This window comes from Carassius carassius, chromosome 20 (assembly GCF_963082965.1).
Source record: "Carassius carassius chromosome 20, fCarCar2.1, whole genome shotgun sequence".
Lineage (NCBI taxonomy): Eukaryota > Metazoa > Chordata > Actinopteri > Cypriniformes > Cyprinidae > Carassius > Carassius carassius.
In genome coordinates, this window is record NC_081774.1 from 28211125 (window position 1) to 28232225 (window position 21101).

The window sequence follows — 21101 nt, forward strand, 5'->3', positions numbered from 1 at the left end:
GTCATACTTCCTGGTTCTAGTAAGAACTCTTGCTGCTGCATTTTGGACTAGCTGTAGTTTGTTTACTAAGCGTGCAGAACAACCACCCAATAAAGCATTACAATAATCTAACCTTGAGGTCATAAATGCATGGATTAACATTTCTGCATTTGACATTGAGAGCATAGGCCGTAATTTAGATATATTTTTGAGATGGAAAAATGCAGTTTTACAAATGCTAGAAACGTGGCTTTCTAAGGAAAGATTGCGATCAAATAGCACACCTAGGTTCCTAACTGATGACGAAGAATTGACAGAGCAACCATCAAGTCTTAGACAGTGTTCTAGGTTATTACAAGCAGAGTTTTTAGGTCCTATAATTAACACCTCTGTTTTTTCAGAATTTAGCAGTAAGAAATTACTCGTCATCCAGTTTTTTATATCGACTATGCAATCCATTAGTTTTTCAAATTGGTGTGTTTCACTGGGCTGCGAAGAAATATAGAGCTGAGTATCATCAGCATAACAGTGAAAGCTAACACCATGTTTCCTGATGATATCTCCCAAGGGTAACATATAAAGCGTGAAGAGTAGCGGCCCTAGTACTGAGCCTTGAGGTACTCCATACTGCACTTGTGATCGATAGGATACATCTTCATTCACTGCTACGAACTGATGGCGGTCATATAAGTACGATTTAAACCATGCTAATGCACTTCCACTGATGCCAACAAAGTATTCAAGTCTATGCAAAAGAATGTTGTGGTAAATTGTGTCAAACGCAGCACTAAGATCCAATAAAACTAATAGAGAGATACACCCACGATCAGATGATAAGAGCAGATCATTTGTAACTCTAAGAAGAGCAGTCTCAGTACTATGATACGGTCTAAATCCTGACTGGAAATCCTCACATATACCATTTTTCTCTAAGAAGGAATATAATTGTGTGGATACCACCTTTTCTAGTATCTTGGACAGAAAAGGGAGATTCGAGATTGGTCTATAATTAACTAGTTCTTTGGGGTCAAGTTGTGGTTTTTTGATGAGAGGCTTAATAACAGCCAGTTTGAAGGTTTTGGGGACATGTCCTAATGACAATGAGGAATTAATAATAGTCAGAAGAGGATCTATGACTTCTGGAAGCACCTCTTTCAGGAGCTTAGATGGTATAGGGTCTAACATACATGTTGTTGGTTTAGATGATTTAACAAGTTTATACAATTCTTCCTCTCCTATGGTAAAGAATGAGTGGAACTGTTCTTCAGGGGGTCTATAGTGCACTGTCTGATGTGATACTGTAGCTGACGGCTGAATGGTTGCAATTTTATCTCTAATAGTATCGATTTTAGAAGTAAAGTAGTTCATAAAGTCATTACTGCTGTGGTGTTGGGAAATGTCAACACTTGTTGAGGCTTTATTTTTCGTTAATTTAGCCACTGTATTGAATAAATACCTGGGGTTATGTTTGTTTTCTTCTAAAAGAGAAGAAAAGTAATCGGATCTAGCAGTTTTTAATGCTTTTCTGTAGGATATGTTACTTTCCCGCCAAGCAATACGAAATACCTCTAGTTTTGTTTTCCTCCAGCTGCGCTCCATTTTTTTGGGCTGCTCTCTTTAGGGTGCGAGTATGCTCATTATACCATGGTGTCAAACTGTTTTCCTTAACCTTCCTTAAGCGTAAAGGAGCAACTTTATTTAAAGTGCTAGAAAAGAGAGAGTCCATAGTTTCTGTTACATCATCAAGTTGTTCTGAGGTTTTGGATATGCTAAGGAATTTGGATACAACAGGAAGATAACTTAAAAGCAGTCTTTTGTGTTAGAAGTGATGGTTCTTCCATACTTGTAACAAGAAGTAGAATTTACAATTTTGGCTATATGAATTTTGCAAAGAACTAAATAATGATCTGAGATATCATCACTTGGCTGAATAATTTCAACACCATCAACATCAATTCCATGTGACAGTATTAAATCTAGAGTATGATTTCGACAATGAGTAGGTCCTGAAACGTGTTGTCTAACACCAATAGAGTTCAGAATGTCTATAAATGCTGATCCCAATGCATCGTTTTCATTATCAACATGGATATTAAAATCACCAACTATTAAAACTTTATCTGCAGCCAGAACTAACTCGGATGTAAAATCACCAAACTCTTTAATAAAGTCTGTATGGTGCCCTGGTGGCCTGTATACAGTAGCCAGTACAAACATAACAGGGGATATATCATTAACATTTGTTTCTTTGGATAATGTTATATGAAGTACCATTACTTCAAACGAGTTATACTTGTAGCCTGCCCTCTGAGAAATCCTGAAAACGTTGTTATAAATTGAAGCAACACCTCCACCTTTGCCTTTTAGACGTGGCTCATGTTTATAACAGTAATCTTGGGGGGTGGACTCATTTAAAATAATGTAATCATCAGGTTTTAGCCAGGTTTCTGTCAAACAGAGTACATCTATATTATGATCAGTAATCATATTATTTACAAAAAGTGTTTTCGTAGAAAGGGATCTGATATTCAATAAGGCAAGCTTTATCATTTGTTTATCCATATTGCTTCTGTTTTTTATTTGTTGAACCTCAATTAAATTGTTAATCTTAACTTGGTTTGGACGTTTTTTGTATTTTCTAGTTCGGGGAACAGACACAGTCTCTATAGTGTGATATCTAGGTGAAAGAGTCTCTATGTGCTGAGAATTAACTGACCTCTGTGACGGGAGGCAGCTAGCAGACGGTCGGTTTAGCCAGTCTGTCTGCTTCCTGACCTGGGCCCCAGTTAGTCAAGTATAAACACTAAGACTATTTGCCATATTTCTAGAGAGAATAGTGGCGCCACCCCAGGAGGGATGAAGACCATCTCTTTTAAACAGGTCAGGTCTGCCCCAAAAGCTCGTCCAATTGTCTATGAAACCTATGTTATTCTGTGGGCACCACTTAGACATCCAGCCATTGAGTGATGACAATCTGCTATGCATCTCATCACCACGGTAAGCAGGGAGGGGACCAGAGCATATTACAGTGTCTGACATCGTGCTTGCAAGTTCACACACCTCTTTAATGTTATTTTTAGTGATCTCCGACTGGCGAAGTCGAACATCATTAGCGCCGGCATGAATAACAATCTTACTGTATTTACGTTTAGCATTAGCCAGCACTTTTAAATTTGCCAAGATGTCAGGCGCTCTGGCTCCCGGTAAACATTTGACTATGGTGGCTGGTGTCTCTATATTCACGTTACGTACAATAGAATCACCAATAACTAGAGCACTTTCATCAGGTTTCTCAGTGGGTGCATCACTGAGTGGGGAGAACCTGTTTAATGTTTTGATCGGAACAGAAGAGCGGTGTTTTGACCCACGATTACGCTGCCTCACCGTCACCCAGTTGCCCTGCTGCTGGGGCTCTGTTTCCGGAACCGAACAATGTACAGGAATCCCTGAGCTAGGCGCATCCAAAGCCGTATCTAGAGCCCTAACATTTTTACTGTCCTCAATTAAAGTTTGGATGCGTGTCTCTAATTCTGAAATCTTCTCTGTCAGCCTAACTATTTCCCTACATTTATCACATGTGAATCCCTCATCAGCGACAGAGATAGATAAACTGTACATGTGGCAAGAGGTGCAAGAAACAATGATAGGAGAAGCCATTACTCACCGTGCTTGATGAAAATTCTTATTGCGGTTGTTTGATGAACTTGTGAAAAACTGGAGCGAGGGAGAGGAGAAAAGAAAACAGCGATAGGTTCGAATGAAAACGCTAATGACCTACGTGAACAGCTTCAGTTGACTGATGAAGACCGTGAACACGGGTGATTCATGTAAGCAAATCCAATATTTTGTCTTTCATTTTTAAATGCAGGTCTAGTAAAATTTAACCAATCAATTGATCACTTTTGTCATGATTCCATAACATTAATGTTAAACGATTCTGGGCTAACTTAGCAAAGTAACGCCATGTTGGTTATTGCTTACTTCTAGCTAGAAAGTTTAACAGCTTCTACAAGGCTCGAAATTGCCAACATTTTTGTCGCATATGTTCCTGAAATTTAATCTGTGCGACCTAAAAATATATTTGGGAGTATTATATGCGCGGAGCATATCTGTCCACTAATGACTCGTCCGATTTGCGAACTAATGACTCCTTTGAACCGATTCACTTTAATGAATGCTTAAATCTGATCTGGGTCGAGTTTCCTGATAACAATGGATCTTAGCTATGAAGAGCGCTCTCAATGTGCAAGGTTATAAACGCTCGCCGCAATTCCACGCGCTTTTCCCAAAAACTTTACTTGACATTAACGCGTTCTACGTGCTACTTAAGAGTCGCTGTTCTTTCGCAAAATTCGTGCTGAAATATAACCTATGGAATCGTATTCTGAACGTTCAACCTAATAATCGTCTTCTGTTGTGAATTAGCAATCATAGAAGTCTATAATAAAGCACTGACAAAATGGCTGAACAAAAACACAAGAAAAGATACCTTTCAAAAATAGAGGCAAATAATATTGTTATTTTTAATAGATGTAAAGGACACCATAGTAATAAGGAAAAACAAAACATCTGGGAGGACAAGAAATGGCCAATAAATGGCTAGTTTTCATGCACGTCAGCAGCAAGTTATTGACAGATTTTTTTTGGATTTCATCCCTATTTTGCCCAGTCTTTGAAGCATATTTCCCACATTACTCCTTTTATGATTTTTTTTTTGTTCAATCATTTAATTTAGATGTGTATTTAAATTTTTCTTCCCTTTTTAAATTATTTAATTTATAAATTCATTTAAACAAAAAACAAGTACAATATTTTTTATTAATTTATTATTATACTATATAAATTATGTCACTGTGTGTGTGTGGTGGTGGGGGGGGGGGTAAGTGCACAATATAGTTCCCGGCTTTTTTGTCCTTTGTTGATCACACCTATGATAAAGTAGTGTTGTCAAAAGACCCGGTACTTCGGTACCAAGTCGGTACTAAAAAATTTAAATGTGACGGTACCAGGTTTCTTTAAGTACGGGTAGTACCGAGGTCCCATTCAAACCCGGTTCAGCGCTATGATTTCCGTGAAGCAGAAAACGAGGACGGAATCTCAAAATCCAGTCATGAAAATGAAACTTACATTTTAATATGGACAGTCATGGAATTTGTCAAAGTTAGCATAAATTAATCAAATCAAATCTCCTTATGGACCAGTATCTGTAAATGTTAAGCCACAAAAGTTGTTTGAAATATGAATCCGTGTTCTGTGCGTCTCTTTGTGAATTAATGAATGGCAGAGACGTGCGGGTTTGTTTACTACATAGACTGAAGCGCATGATGCTTGCATTAATTTCAGCATCTGAGCTTCAGAGTTCTCTCTCCATCAAGCGATCTGAACTTTTCAGTTCATCTCAATGGACGCACAGCGCACCTGTATTTGATGCTCTGTAAACTCTTTGTGAAGTCGCACGACTCACCGTCGCTTTACTGATAGCGCTGTTTCTCACACATGCAAAGAGAGAGAGAGAGCGAGAGTCTTACCAAACTGAATCGACACGCTATATGTAAACTATTCTTTGTTGTCTTCTCCTGTCAAAATAATGGAGTTCATTTAGAATTATTCATATTCATTTTCGAACAAGCAGAAGACATCGGTTTCTGCGGTAGTGGGCGGAGCTAATACGCAAATGGCAATTTCATTGGCTGGCGTTGATCTCTTACCGTCCCTGTTTTGATTTTAGCAAATCAGTTTGACCGAAAGCAGACAACGTGATTAATATTCATGAACCCAGCAGCTCATCAATTCATAGTGCATTGTATATACATTAGTATGATAGTAGAATTAGTAGTAGTATTATCTTTTAATAATAATTAATATGATCTATTACTATTTTTTTTACAGAAACCCTCAATGACCAAAAATATCTTAAGCATCACCACCAGTCTTAAGTTCAGTTAAAATGACAAATATGCATTCATTAGGCCTAAAAGTTAACTTTTACATAAAGGCATTGTGCTAGAAATATTACTATTATTTAGTAAAATGTATGTGATACTGCTACTACTGTTGAAAAAATGTATAAAACTTTAGTTTTTAAAGAAATAAATCACAATATTTCTTCCATGTTTTCATTTTAATAGCAAATCCCCTTTATTTACCAAAAATAAAATGTTTAAATTTCATAAATTAAAAGACAAATTAAATTTGGGTGAAACTTGTTTACTGTTTTTCATAATTATATAACTTGTAGAAAAACTTTAAACACAATTGTAAATAAGTATAAAGAATGGCATTGGTTTTATTTTTAGTGCTAAAAAGTAATTTTTTTTAATTGGCATATTTTTGTGTTTTGCTTTGGTACCGAAATTGGTACCGAGAACCGTGGATTTTCACTGGTATCGGTACCGAATACTGAAATTTTGGTACCGTGAAAACACTAATATAAAGGTTGTTGTCCCATTTTATACAGGAATTGTTCATTTAAAAAAAATTAATTATATTGTTAGTTCTAATTATATTGTTAACACAAGTTCATTTAGGCTATTTAACATGCACTGTGACATTTTACCATTTTTTACTTATAAACTCCTTGAGAATTTAAAGTTAGTTTAATAGTATTTAAATTCAAGTTAAAAAAAAAGGTTTTAATTGCTTAAATTATTTTTATTAATTAATAATATGTTATCATGTTTATTCTTGTAGAAAATACTAGTATAAACATTATTCAATATTATGTAGGTTACAATTGTTCAAAAAAAATAAAAATAAAAATAATAATAAAATAATGTCATTAAAAAATATCATTGGCCTGAGTAATTTTGACCATTATAGAATTGTGACTTTAAAGGTTAGTGATTTAGGAGGTGAAAATACTGTGAAATTACTAATGGCATGTATTTTAGAGCATAACAACTGAAGGTTTATGAAACATTAGCCAATAAAGCATTTTTTTAAACAACTGCACTTAAAGTTGTGAACTAAAATATCATTTCAACCATACAGCATGTGAATAAATAAAATGCATACTTTTCATAACATTTCATTATTCATAAAAGGCATAACGTTTCTGGTGTTTGGATTTGTACTTCAATATAATGAGCTCCAAGTTTAAGAATAGCCCTAGACGAGTTTCTCTCTCTCTCTCTCTCTCTCTCTCTCTCTCTCTTTCTAACAGCATTAGCTCAATGAAAAACATCTTCCTTCATTTAAAATTAATGTTTTCCTGCCTTGCTAAATGTTGGTCTTATGATCAATAAGTTGTATTCGTCTTAATCTGATTCAGTAAAGTCAACCGCAGACAGTGAAGCTACATCACTGAGCGCGAGTCCCATGTGCTGTGAGGGGGGAACAGAGGATTCCGCTTGGTCTTAAAGCCTTCTGCAAACGGTTTGTTCACAAATAACAATGATTTTTGTAAAATAATGATTCATTATCAATTGATCATTTGTTATTATCATTATGGTCTTGTGAAAATAATAATATGGGCTGCGAGAAAATAATGAATACAAAGAGTAGTAGTGCTGAGTGCAGGCATGTTTCAGCCCAGTAACACACCGTTCCTCAGAGCCAAAAAACAGACCGAATTCTGTTCAGCTGGAGGGGGCTGGGTTTTTGGGGGTAGTTATGTATGGCTTGTGGGGGTCGAGATAAAGGTGTGAATCTCTTGCTCTTTCATATGGACAGTGTCTTATGAGGCTTTAACTTGCTGAACTGGTTTATATAGGACTGTTGTTTTGGTTATAGACTAAAAAATGGTCTGCCCCCACGTAAGATTTTTTTTGTTCTAGTCGTTCGTTTGTTATATTCAACTAATCAGAGGTTTATATTAAATTTACATAATCAAATCTTAATATATTCTGCGCTCAAGCACATGCATTAAGTTTGCAACAAAGCACTTGCAGAAGTAGCCTAGTAATTGTGAAAAATTAGACATTGTAATTATTTATTAATAAACAAATGTTTTCTTGTCAGCTGCAAGATGAAATTCACAGTGCTGGCTCTCTCTGATGAGAGAAATGCAACATTCACAGATTACACAATTCGTTTTCGTTTAAAAAACATTTCAAGCTTTCTGTAGATATATTTAATGTATGTGAGACACCACCATATTATGTTAATTAAGTTAATTATAATTATAAATTCATTATCAGGAAACATTTAAGTGATGAGATGGTGCCTCCCTGTCATTAATGTACATTAATAATTTTTGCACAAACACTTGAATATGAGCGTCGTGGTTTTCACTCGCTCCAAGAGCACTCCATCACGAGTACAATTCATGCCAACAGCCCGCAATATAACTGCACATTCAGCAAGAGTTCATGTTAAACATATTTAGCAATAGCTTGATCGGACAGTTACAATGACTGCAATAGTCGAGCGGGATGTTACAGGCTATAAGAGTTTGTCTGTTTCTTTTACTGATTATTTTCGGGTTAAAGCATGATGAATCTTACAGTGCTACTACATTATCAGTATGCTATCTGATTTTGAAAACTTGAAGAAGTTAATTGATCTGTTTAGATAAAATAACTGACAAAAATGTACTGTTATTTTCATCACAAATAAAATTTTCACAGCAGAAATCACCAAAGATGTAATGCTTACAGTGTTATTAGTTTGGCATGTGATAGGGAAAAAAGTTTACACACAATAGCCTAAGACACTTTGAAACTGTCCTGTTATTTTTTTTTATAGGCTACGTTATGAACATAACATTTCAAACATACTGAAATATTTTATCCACGGAGTGAAGGCGGAGCGTGTTTCTGGTATCACTGCGTGCGGAGGGGAAGTTGTTGCTGCTCAAAGACTATGCTGCCATTGAGAGAGTTGTTTCAACCGAAGAAATAAATATGACCACGGCAGCACAAGCACAGCACATCCGCCAAAAATCAACCTGCAGCAATGCTCGTTGATCAACTCGCCAAGCTTTACTTTTGTAGGTCGCATGGCAGTAAATAATACGGTAATATGACCACGCAGTCAATAGAGATATTTAATAAAACATTAAAACAAGCAGGGCTGTAACATTAAAAAAAAAAACGCACGCCAGGTCTACACCGGACACAAGTGGAGCGATCCAACAAAAGACAACAGAACCCAGTGATGGATACACTGGACACCATCCTCATCAGGGAACTGATGCTCGTTGTGTTTATGACGAAATGTACTGACACTGCGTTCAGATGATATGGCATTATAATGTGATGTCATCAAGTTTAGACAGAATTTTAGCACAGCGGGGCACAGATGACAACTCTCGCGTCCGGTGTAGACAAAGACAGTGACTGCTCTATTTACAAATAAGTTCTATAAGAAAAAAAAAAACACTAAACCAGCGGCATAACGAGATGGAAATATAGGCTAGAAAATATATTAACGGGTCCTCCGTCCATGACACTGACTCACTGCTGAGCTGCCAGTTTTAATCTTAACAGCTCTTAAAGCTGAGTGGATGGTTAGATGCATGATGGGCTAGTATTAAATAAATAAATAAATAAAAATAAAGGTCTTTCCAGCATTAAGGTAAAACATTACTGTTTTTTTTATCATCTTGTTGCAGTTATAAATTTGACTGCTAAATGAATGATAAAGAACTATATTAAAACTTGTTTTGTAAAATTTCTTCGTCATTTGAATAGGGCTGTGTTGAAAAAATCGATTCACCAATTCTGAATCGATTTTCATATTAATTTCTAAAGATCGATCCTTAACTCAGAGGATCGATTAAATAATAGGCCTACATTTTCCCCGTGAATTTTAATTTGCCGCGTCATTGTATTCACGCATTCGTGCGAGGTGGAAGGACATGCGGGACTGCAGGACAATCCTCTCATCTGGTGGCGGGAGAATGAAAAGGAGTATCTGTCCCAGGAGCCAGCGTCACATCCGAGAGGGTTTTTTTCGACTGCAGGTGATATCATTACTGCCAAAAGAAGTTGCCTTACACCTGGGCATGTCAATGAGCTACTGTTCCTGCAGAAGAATCTTTCCATTCCTGAGTGATGGCAGTTCACACTCTGGGTTAAGACAAGTTTAATTTCCAGTTTATTTTTATTTTCACTTTAATAGGCAAGGCCTTTTCCAGTTTTTATTCATTTTTATCTACTATTTTAGGTTAAAATGACCAGTTTACACAAATACACATTAAAAGCAATTTAATGTCTTATACCTGGAGTACTTGAAGGTTTTACACAAAACTGTGACACCGTTGTGTTTTCTAAAGGTTTTGTAAGTTCAAATTTTATTTACATTCTGTGTAATGTTGTCTGTTTACTGTGAAGCCAGTAACCAAATGTGTTCTAAATGTTGATCATTAAAATAAAAGAAATAAAGGTGCATTTGCATCTTAATGTTAATTCTTAATGACATTTTTAATTATACATCAGTTTCACGTCTAAATAATTGGTCTACTGCTGCTGATATACCTCTGCGTCCTCTGTCGTCTACACCAGTGCAAGTTTGTGAAAGCAGTTGTATCAACACTCTGGAAGGGGGATTGTTCTTTACAACCATCAATACTCCATTAATTTGCAGTTGAATGTCTATAATAATAGTAACAATATGTTGCATAACTACAGTCCTGTAATTCAGGTAACAGCTGGAAAAAAAAGCTTTTTTCAAAAACGCTTATCTAAATCTCGAAGATCGGATCAGATCGAATCGAATAATGATAATCGATTCAAGATCTTGAGAATCGGAATCGAATCGATTCTTGAAATTTGAATCGAAACCCAGCCCTACATTTGAATATTGATTTAAAAGTCAGTTTAAATCATAAATCAATCAATCTTTTTTTTAGGCCGTATGCTATTGCCCAAATTTATTAAAGCAAGTAAATAAGGCTCCCTTTAAAATCACTAAAGTTGTCAATTACTAAAGCTCTTTTTTACATCTTGTGTATTTTGTTGATTATAATGAGAGAACTTGAGTTTAATCATGAGGACGTTTTTTTAATCCGTCCATTCAGTTTCAAAGATTTAATCGTGCAGGTTTAATTTATTCGTTTTAGGCTAATTAGGCCTAAATAATGGGAATGAAATTATACAGTGCTTCACGTTTAAACATGCAAAAATTTCTTAATCAGTTTACAGACAAAAGTCTTTTTCCCAATAAGTTATGTCAAAATAAAGGACAGGTAACGAATAACAAAAATGCATGTTGTTTTATTAAAGGAAAAAATATATTTATATTTAAAATATAAATTAAAATATAGGCATAATATATGAAAATATTGACATTTTGCTACCACTTTTAATGCTCCGATGCAAAGTAAACCACAATTTCTTTTGAATAATATAACACATAATTAATATAATATAAATAATACTGTACACCTTTTAAATGTGTCAAATCTAAAATATGGTTTAATACCATGTAGCTTAGAAAATATAAGCACAGGCTCAGGCACAGGCTTGACATTTATCCTGCTTGAATTCATTCTAAGAAATGCACATAACTTCATAAATACCAAACTTTCATTTGTGAATATTAAATATATTAAATATTTAAACTATAGTGTTTTTCTTTCATTTTCCGTGACTGAAGCAGTCAAATGTAACACATCAGCGAGGCAAAACTGACGTCTATTTGCAAAAATGTGCTTTGATGAGCTTGTTTGATAACTTGTGGTTAAAGCGCCACTCAGCGATCAAAAGCTGCAAATGCACTTTACAAACGCCGCGGCGGTGAAAAGGGCCTTTTGAATGTCTACTTACTGTACACATAATATAACATACAACATTAATTCATTTTAAGCCACACAAAGTCAACATGTTGGTATTTCTTGCTCTGAATCTGCCATAAAATACAATAAAAGTTTATTGATCTTTGAAAAGGTGTACCTGTGTTTTATGCCATGATCATTATGTTAGTTGAAACTGGTTTTAGAACGACGATATTATCATTTATCACAATAATTTCTTGGACAATTTATCACTCAGCAAAATTTGTTATCGTGTCAGGCCTACATTTGGTACTTGCAAGCTCCAGAGGCTGTATTTTGTGCCCTCACAGTCACATCCAAAGTTTGTCTGTATAAAGCCGTCTCGCGAGTATTATAAAAGTTATTTATCATAGTTTGTTGAGTTTAAGCAACCAAATACACACAATATGATGTCTGATGGTTGTTGACAAATAAAACAGTTTTGTGGCATACCCTACTAAAATACAGGGGTGGGGGGAGTCAATAATTAAACAAAACTGCGTCGACACTTGCACTTAACATTATGCTATATGAAAAATAAGCTCAAATGGAGTTGACAAGGTTTTTACCATCGAATGAGGAGAGCTGTGTTTTGTCTGTCAACAGAGCGTCCGCATCTGAGGCAAGTGCAGCGCATTATACGCTTTCATTAACTTTTACATATTATTTAATGTTTAGTGTTGCTATAGGCGCTTAGTTTTTCTTGTTGTTTAATTCACTTGGCCAAAATCTCATGGTATAAATGATTAAGCACTTATGCACAGGATATTTAAAACGTACAAAAGTATATTGGCTAGACGGCAAAAAACCTACTTATCCGGTCTTCAAACACACAAAAAACATTAGCCTTTACAGACATAGTGTTTGAGTAAAGAAATGCTGTACTATTCAAACAATTATTTGTCTTTCCTTTAAGCGGAGATCTGTCTCCTCCAGGCTGTGTGCGACGTGTCAATCTGAGTGGAGACTGGTGAAGTAACTAGGTACTCTGAGAGTTCGAGGATCCAGTGGCGTTACAAAGTTTTACTGAGAAGCTTTTACTTATAATCGGTTCAATATTTGTAAAACCCTCTGATTTAAAAAAATTATTATAGAATATAATAGAGTTATGAAGTCTGGATAGTTTTTTTTACGGCACATCTGATTTGATTAGGGTATGGCAGCTGCTATTCTCTGCCATAGAGCCCTGCACAGGCCCGTGTTCGACATCTTATCAGAATTACCCGCCCGAGCCCTTCTTTTTTCCCCACTTCTCCCTAAACAACTTATACTACCGTGACGTCACCCGTAGACTCCTGAAGAATATTTTTTAAGATCAAAGTGTGCAGAGCGGGCCGTCGCCATCTTGGCAGCGTGTCACCGCACGACTCTCCCGGACAATCTAAAATGGGCAAAAAATGGGAACTGGTTGCTGAAGCCACGCCCACCTAGCTCGATGGCAGTGTCAGCAGCGGCAATCCACCTGTCACTCAAGTGACCACGCCCTTAATTATGCAGAATTTTAAGGCTTAATTCAATTTAAACGGATGAGTTATAAAAAAATTCACCCCCCTCACAGTTGTCATGAAGGGCAAAATTAGCTATATAGACTAAAATAATTTTTTGAACCAGGTTGTAAATGTTTTTTTCTGCTGTAAATTTGGGCATTTTAACATGGGGAGTCTATGGGACTAATTCCTTTTTGCAACCAGCCTCAAGCGGCCAGTCGATGAATTACAGTTTTAGTCACTTCCTTGTTGGCATCACAAGAGAAATCGGGAGGTTGTCGCTTGGGTAACACGGTCTTGTTGTTTTCACCAGCATGGCAATTATTATTATTTTTGTCTAAAATATAAAAATAAGGAGAAGCCTAAACCAGTCCCAACCTGCGTCTGAACTGTGATGTGAAAATTGGCCCGAAGCCTGGTTCAAGGGTGTAAAAAAGTCTGGCTCGGGCAGAAATGCAGGGCTCTATTCAATTCAATTCAATTCAATTCAAGTTTATTTGTATAGCGCTTTTTACAATACAAATCGTTACAAAGCAACTTTACAGAAAATTATGTTTCTACAATATTTAGTAGTAGCTAGTAGTTTGTGCACGTTTGACAGGATTTTAGAAAAATAAAAATAATAATAATAATAATACAAGACGTAGTCAGCTAGATGATGAACTATCAATATTATTAATTAATAGTAATTATAGGATGCAGTCACACATGTAGCAATAATTGTTAGTTCTGTTTGTTGATTCAAGGTTAGCATCATCTGGGGTCCTCTGAGGGTCAGCATCATCTCTTCTCAGGTGTTCTGGATCCAGACTGGAGCTTGTGTAAATCCTAGTTACCACGGGATGTAAATCCCGTGGCAAAACATAGAAACAAAATAGAGACATCATTAGCATAGCTGCTGATCCAACAAAGTAAAATTAGTTTAACCCAAGCTAAAGAATAAAAATGCAGATGCAACTACACTCACAATTTAAGAGATACATTATTCGAATGCTTGGCGAAAGAGGTGCGTTTTTAATCTAGATTTAAACAGTGAGAGTGTGTCTGAACCCCGAACATTATCAGGAAGGCTATTCCAGAGTTTGGGAGCCAAATGTGAAAAAGCTCTACCTCCTTTAGTGGACTTTGCTATCCTAGGAACTACCAAAAGTCCAGCGTTTTGTGACCTTAGGGTGCGTGATGGGTTGTAGCGTGGTAGAAGGCTAGTTAGGTACGCAGGAGCTAAACCATTTAGGGCCTTATAGGTAAGTAATGATAATTTGTAACTGATACGGAACTTAATAGGTAGCCAGTGCAGAGACTGTAAAATTGGGGTAATATGATCATATTTTCTTTGTAAGGACTCTAGCTGCTGCATTTTGGACTACCTGTAGCTTGTTTATTGACGAAGCAGGACAACCACCTAGAAGTCCATTACAATAGTCCAGTCTAGAGGTCATGAAAGCATGAACTAGCTTTTCTGCATCAGAAACAGATAACATGTTTCGTAGCTTGGCAATGTTTCTAAGATGGAAGAATGCGGTTTTTGTAACATTGGAAATATGATTTTCAAAAGACAAATTGCTGTCCAATATAACACCTAGATTTCTGACTGTAGAGGAAGTAACAGTACATCCGTCTAGTTGCAGATTGTAATCAACAAGATTCTGTGTGGTGTTTTTTGGTCCAATAATTAATATCTCTGTCTTATCCGAATTTAATTGGAGAAAATTATTTGTCATCCAATCTTTTACATTTTTAACACACTCTGTTAGCTTAGATAATTGGGAAGTTTCATCTGGTCTCGTTGAAATATATAGCTGAGTATCATCAGCATAACAGTGGAAGCTAATTCCGTATTTTCTAATAATATTACCAAGGGGCAACATGTATATTGAAAATAGAAGGGGACCTAGGACGGATCCTTGTGGCACTCCATATTTTACTGATGATAAATGAGATGACACCCCATTTAAGTAAACAAAATGGTAGCGATCGGACAGGTAGGATCTAAACCATCTTAGAGCCTGCCCTTGAATACCTGTATAGTTTTGTAATCGATCTATGAGTATGTCATGATCTATGGTGTCGAACGCAGCACTAAGATCAAGTAAGACTAGAAATGAGATGCAGCCTTGATCTGACGCAAGAAGCAGGTCATTTGTAATTTTAACAAGTGCAGTTTCTGTGCTATGGTGGGGCCTAAAACCTGACTGAAATTCTTCATACAGATCATTTTTATGCAGGAAGGTGCTCAATTGAGCAGACACAACTTTTTCTAAAATTTTAGACATAAATGGAAGATTTGAAATAGGCCTATAATTTGCCAGTACACTAGGATCTAGTTTTGGTTTCTTAATAAGAGGCTTGATAACCGCCAGCTTGAATGGTTTTGGGACGTGACCTAAAGATAACGACGAGTTAATGATATTGAGAAGCGGTTCTTCGGCTACAGGTAACAGCTCTTTTAGTAATTTAGTGGGTACAGGATCTAATAAACATGTTGTTGGTTTAGATACAGTGATAAGTTTATTTAGCTCTGCCTGTCCTATATTTGTAAAGCACTGCAGTTTATCTTTGGGTGCGATGGATGAAACTGAAGTGTTAGACGCTGTAGAATCTACATTCGCTATTGTATTTCTAATGTTATCTATTTTATCAGTGAAGAAATTCATAAAGTCATTACTATTTAACGTTGGTGGAATATTTGAATCAGGTGGCGTCTGGTAATTTGTTAATTTAGCCACTGTGCTAAATAAAAACCTTGGATTGTTTTGGTTATTTTCAATGAGTTTGTGGATATGCTCTGCCCTAGCAGTTTTTAGAGCCTGTCTATACCTGGACATACTGTTTTTCCATGCAATTTTAAAAACTTCCAAGTTAGTTTTTCTCCATTTGCGTTCAAGACTACGAGTTACTTTCTTGAGAGAGTGAGTATTACTGTTATACCATGGCACAGTACGTTTTTCTCTAACCTTTTTCAATTTGATGGGCGCAACAGCTTCTAATGTATTAGAGAAAATAGTGCCCATGTTGTCAGTAATTTCGTCTAATTCATGTGTATTTTTGGGTACAAATAGCAGTTGAGATAGATCAGGCAGGTTATTTGCGAATCTGTCTTTGGTGGCTGGAACAATAGTTCTGCCCAGACGGTAACGCTGAGACATATAGTTAATATCAGTTACACGCAGCATGCACGATACAAGGAAATGGTCTGTAATATCATCACATTGGGGTACAATATCTATAGCAGTAAGATCGATTCCATGCGATATAATTAGATCTAGTGTATGATTAAAACGATGAGTGGGCCCGGTGACATTTTGCTTGACTCCAAAGGAGTATATTAGGTCAGTAAACGCAAGTCCTAATGTATCATTTGCATTATCAACGTGAATATTAAAATCTCCCATGATTAGCGCCTTATCAACTGTAACTAGAAGGTCTGAGAGGAAATCTGCAAATTCTTTTAGGAATTCTGTATACGGCCCTGGTGGTCTATACACAGTAGCCAGAGCAAGAGATACATTAGATTTCTTTTGCATGTCTGACAGTGTAACATTTAGCAGAAGTATTTCAAAAGAGTTAAACCTGTATCCTGTTTTCTGGGTAACATTGAGAATATCACTATATATTGTTGCAACACCTCCTCCACGACCAGTCTGATGGGGCTCATGCTTATAACAGTAGTTTGGTGGAGTAGACTCATTTAGACCAAAATAATCATTTGGTTTTAGCCAGGTTTCAGTCAAGCAGAGTACATCAAAACTATTTTCTGTGATCATTTCATTTACAATAACTGCTTTGGGTGTGAGTGATCTAATATTTATGAGCCCAAACTTTAAAAATTGTTTTTGTTCATTTACTTTACATTTTTCTGGTTTAATTACGATAAGATTTTTTCTAGATCCTACATTATATTTTGACCTCACTATTCGGGGAACAGACACAGTCTTAATAATTTTTACAGCACAAGTACTTTTATCATTTAAAAGCTCTACTCTGCCATACAAAAACACTGCCCCTGGAGGAGGGGGATCCGCCAAAATGAGGTGCACAAATTAAGCACTGACTTCATTCAGTCAGTTTGTAACCAGTCCCTTTGCGCCATCTGGGGGTAGTTTCGTGATTAACTATAACACTCGACTAACTTGCAGTTAACTCCGTGGCCCTGTGGTGGCGGTACATTCGGCGGTGATAGGCATTTTGGTTGTCCACCTACTGTAGCATCATCTAACTTTGTACTCGTGACGATCCCGCAGAACACCCACGCATACTCCACAAACGGGGGATCCAGGTTAGCTAGGGCGGCAAACCGAGCGGCTCCTTCCATAGCCGTGGAACAAACATAAGGAAAAACAGATATAAAATGTGGAGAAGGAGCGCCACTTACTTTTTTGTGCAGGTCTGGAATTTTTTCATGGGTTGTGCTACTGTGAGGAGCACGGAGCAAAGGAGATGAGGGAGATTGCAAACATCTTTTAATAATGTCCAGATGAACAGAAAAAAAAACAGACATAGCAAGGAGTAGACAAGAATTTGACGAGAGGGGTGGGTGTAGAGGGAGGTGGAGTTAATGAGAATGAGGGACACCTGCAACACTCACTGGTAGGGATTTTTGAGGATTTTACGTGTATCGGCATCGGCCGATATGTGGCTGCTGCTATCGCCGATAGTTTTTTCCCGGCATTATTTACACACAGACGTCCACAGGCAGCTCTGTGTTGCTGGAGACGCTGCAGTTCACACTGCCCTTCCCCCACTAGCAGAGTGCTGGAAGCCTGCTCTGGTAAGTTTTGAAAGCATTGTTAAACTGTTTGATTTAGCTGAAATATTGCCATTAGTGGTGGGCATAGATTTTTTTTTTTTTTATCTAAGTAATGGAAGTAATTAAGTAATGGAAGCTGTTACGAACACTGGTCATAGGATTAAATAATGCAGAGTTGCCGATGTTGTTCCGTGATTCCGTGATATTTGTAGGAGATTTATTCAGCGACCACCTGGCTGTGGTTTGGACGTGTGCTCATAAAAGAAGCATGTTTGTCCGGGCACGCGCTTATGCCGTGGCGTGGTGAGATAAAAAAACATCTCAACTTTTCAGAGTGCCGCAAGCAAACGCAGGTCATGTGATAAAAACAATCGACCTTTCCATGACAACATCGAAAGCTCAGCTGAACAGCTGATCATAGCTGATACTTCCTCGTCATTGTGGAGAGCGCAGTTCATGGTTGCATAGCAATGACAGACGCCACGGGAGCGCAAGCACTTGTGAAAAGGAGAACGCATTTTTAGACGCGATATGTGTACGGCCCCAAATTCATAATAAACTGAGAATCTATTTGTTTTAAAATCGTTTTTGTTTTGTTTAAAATGGAGATCACGATTACATATATCAGACAACTACACAGAATAACATGTTCCAGTCTATTTAAAAAAAAATACTAATTTGAATCATTAATTCAAACACGCTTAAAATTAATTCAGTCTCATTCATAAATTCCTGTTTAATTAATGGAGTCACTTTTTTTTTTTAAATGAATCTCTTGAGTCTTCTTGAATAATTGATTAAATGGAAAAAAATAACAGTCGATTTTTGCCACCTACTGGAGTAATGTAATCAACACAATTTTTATTTGAAGAGACTCCTTTCACTTTAGCCATTTTATTGGTTATTCCTTAAAATTGGCAAGAATAAAAGGAATAAATATTTATTCTACAAGTATTTGCCCCCCCCCCAAATAAATAAATATTTATTATTAAGAATAACGAAACCCAACCCTACTTAGACATGCTCATTTTATGTAGAAAAAATTAAACCATGGCAGTCTTAAATTACAAATCAAGCACTTTATTTCAAAGGCTACTGTTCAGGTTTATTGTTTTCTTAAATTATTTAAATGTGTTGACAGTCAGGACATTTTGTGATGACCTGATTATATCTATCTTATAATACATCAGCAAACAATGCATCATCAAGTCTGTGTTGTAGATGTTGATGAAAGACTTTTTACCATTGCACAGTTAACCATATGCAGTACACCCATCCATATCTCTCAATTCCCACGGAGGAGCTCCGGAAGGATAAAAGGAGGAGGAATGACAGTGAAGGCCGAGAGAGGACCAGGCCTGGGTTTTATTTTGTGTTTTGATTTTGTTTTGTGTTTATTTATTCTAAAATAAACACAAAACAGTGTGACAGCCCCTCGTGGATGACTGCCGCGCTGTTTTGTGTTTATTTTATTATTCAGGTTTAATTGAATGTTCGCCGGTTCTCACCTCCTTCTTCCCGTACTAAGAAACGTTACAAAGAACAATTCCAGACAAGGGAGAACAGAATGGCCTCAAACTCAATCAGGGCATATAACGAGTGGCAGACAGATTAGAAGGATAACTAATAAAGCGAGACACCTGGGATTAATTAAACTAAATGAGGACAGGAACTGGAAACATGACCAATAAAGAACAAACAAACAAAACAGAAACAAGCATGTGACAGGGATGAATCATCTTTATAATCTGTAGTGAACCTGTATATGTTATAGTCTGGGTTATATATATTTTACCTTGCATAGTTTTGTTCATGGGGTGTTAGGATGAGGGCAAGTCACGCAACCTGTCCATGGTGACATCTGCCTAATTTGGTTGCTTCTACCACATGACAGATGAGTTAGCTCAAAAATCTGAATTTGCCTGTCTCCCAGGTTGCTTAGTGTCATGTCAAAAGGAAGAACTGATCTCCATTTTGGATCACTTTAACATCCAGGTATGGCTAAAGATCCTTTCAATTCTCAGTTTGTTTGCTAACAAAACTATTTAAATGATCTGTTTTGATTTATCTGATTGTTTTTCATACTCAGGTGGACAATCCGGTCTCTATCCTAACTCAGGAAATGAGTGAACACTTCCTCCACTCCAGCGGAGAGGGTGACAAATATAAAGTGAGACTTTGTATGTGTTTGGGCATATGTTTCTCACATAACAAATACAAACTTGACTTTTGCTTTGCTCTTTTTCTTTAGTTTTTCATGAAGGCCACCCAGCTTGATCAGATGAAAGAGGATTACAGCTACATCATGAAGACCAAGACCATGACTCAGAATACAGTGGAGAAGCACAGGGAGGTGAGTGCTGAAATAATCACATTTACATAGTGGAACTGAAATTATTAATCGGATGGAGCATCTTTGGAAACAGTATCTGATTGGATTGCTGAACTAGATTCTCTTTAAGATGGCAGTTTAGTTCTCTTTCAATCTCTGATTTCTGGCACACCCTTTCTTCTCACACAGACTCTACAAGAGCTGAAGAGAAAGTACCATGAGAAAGAAGAGCGCTATAAAAGTCTGGCTTCACTTGATGAAATGCAGAAGAAGTTGGATGAGCTGAAGAATCTGATGGCCTGGGCTCTGGTAAGGAATCACTGCCAGCATAACATGAGCTGTGACTGCATGGCTCAAATCAAAATTAACACAACAATACTGTCATTTCCTAATCAGATTTGATCAATTTCATATTATAATCGTATAATCCTTGTAAAGGCACACTGTGGTTCTTATACTCTTAAGGGCACATTTCTATTTAGCCTGATTGACAAATTAATGGATTTTTTAATGATTCAGTCAGAATTTCTGAGAATTCATCTGTTTTAATCAGTGTAACAATTCATTCACTGATTGAAACTGAAACATTAATTATTTATGGTTCCCATCTCTAGGTGATCACATGCTTCAAATATCTTATTACCGAAGATTGTGACCTAATATTGAAATGTATGTTCATGTACATCAGGTGGCAGAGGTGGAGCAGGAGATGAAGCCAATGAGAGAACGAATCACAGCTGAAGAGAGGTCAACTGTCAAATATGACCAGAAGGTGGAAGAGTGGGAGGTGACTGAATATTGTCTGGAGTTTCTGTGATCCAGTTTCCTCTAGTGATCATGAAGTCACACATTTGACTACAG

The 21101-nt window shown here is 36.7% G+C and overlaps 1 protein-coding gene across 1 annotated transcript in view; it reads left to right on the plus strand.

Moving 5' to 3' along the window:
* The window catches only part of LOC132095918 (structural maintenance of chromosomes protein 6-like), a 121439-nt gene that overhangs the window by 38637 nt on the left and 61701 nt on the right, over positions 1-21101 (plus strand). Inside the window, exons 6-10 of the mRNA XM_059501011.1 lie at positions 19842-19903; positions 19998-20078; positions 20160-20261; positions 20430-20549; positions 20929-21027. Coding sequence (XP_059356994.1) covers positions 19842-19903; positions 19998-20078; positions 20160-20261; positions 20430-20549; positions 20929-21027 — 464 coding nt within the window. The remainder of the gene's footprint in view (positions 1-19841; positions 19904-19997; positions 20079-20159; positions 20262-20429; positions 20550-20928; positions 21028-21101) is intronic.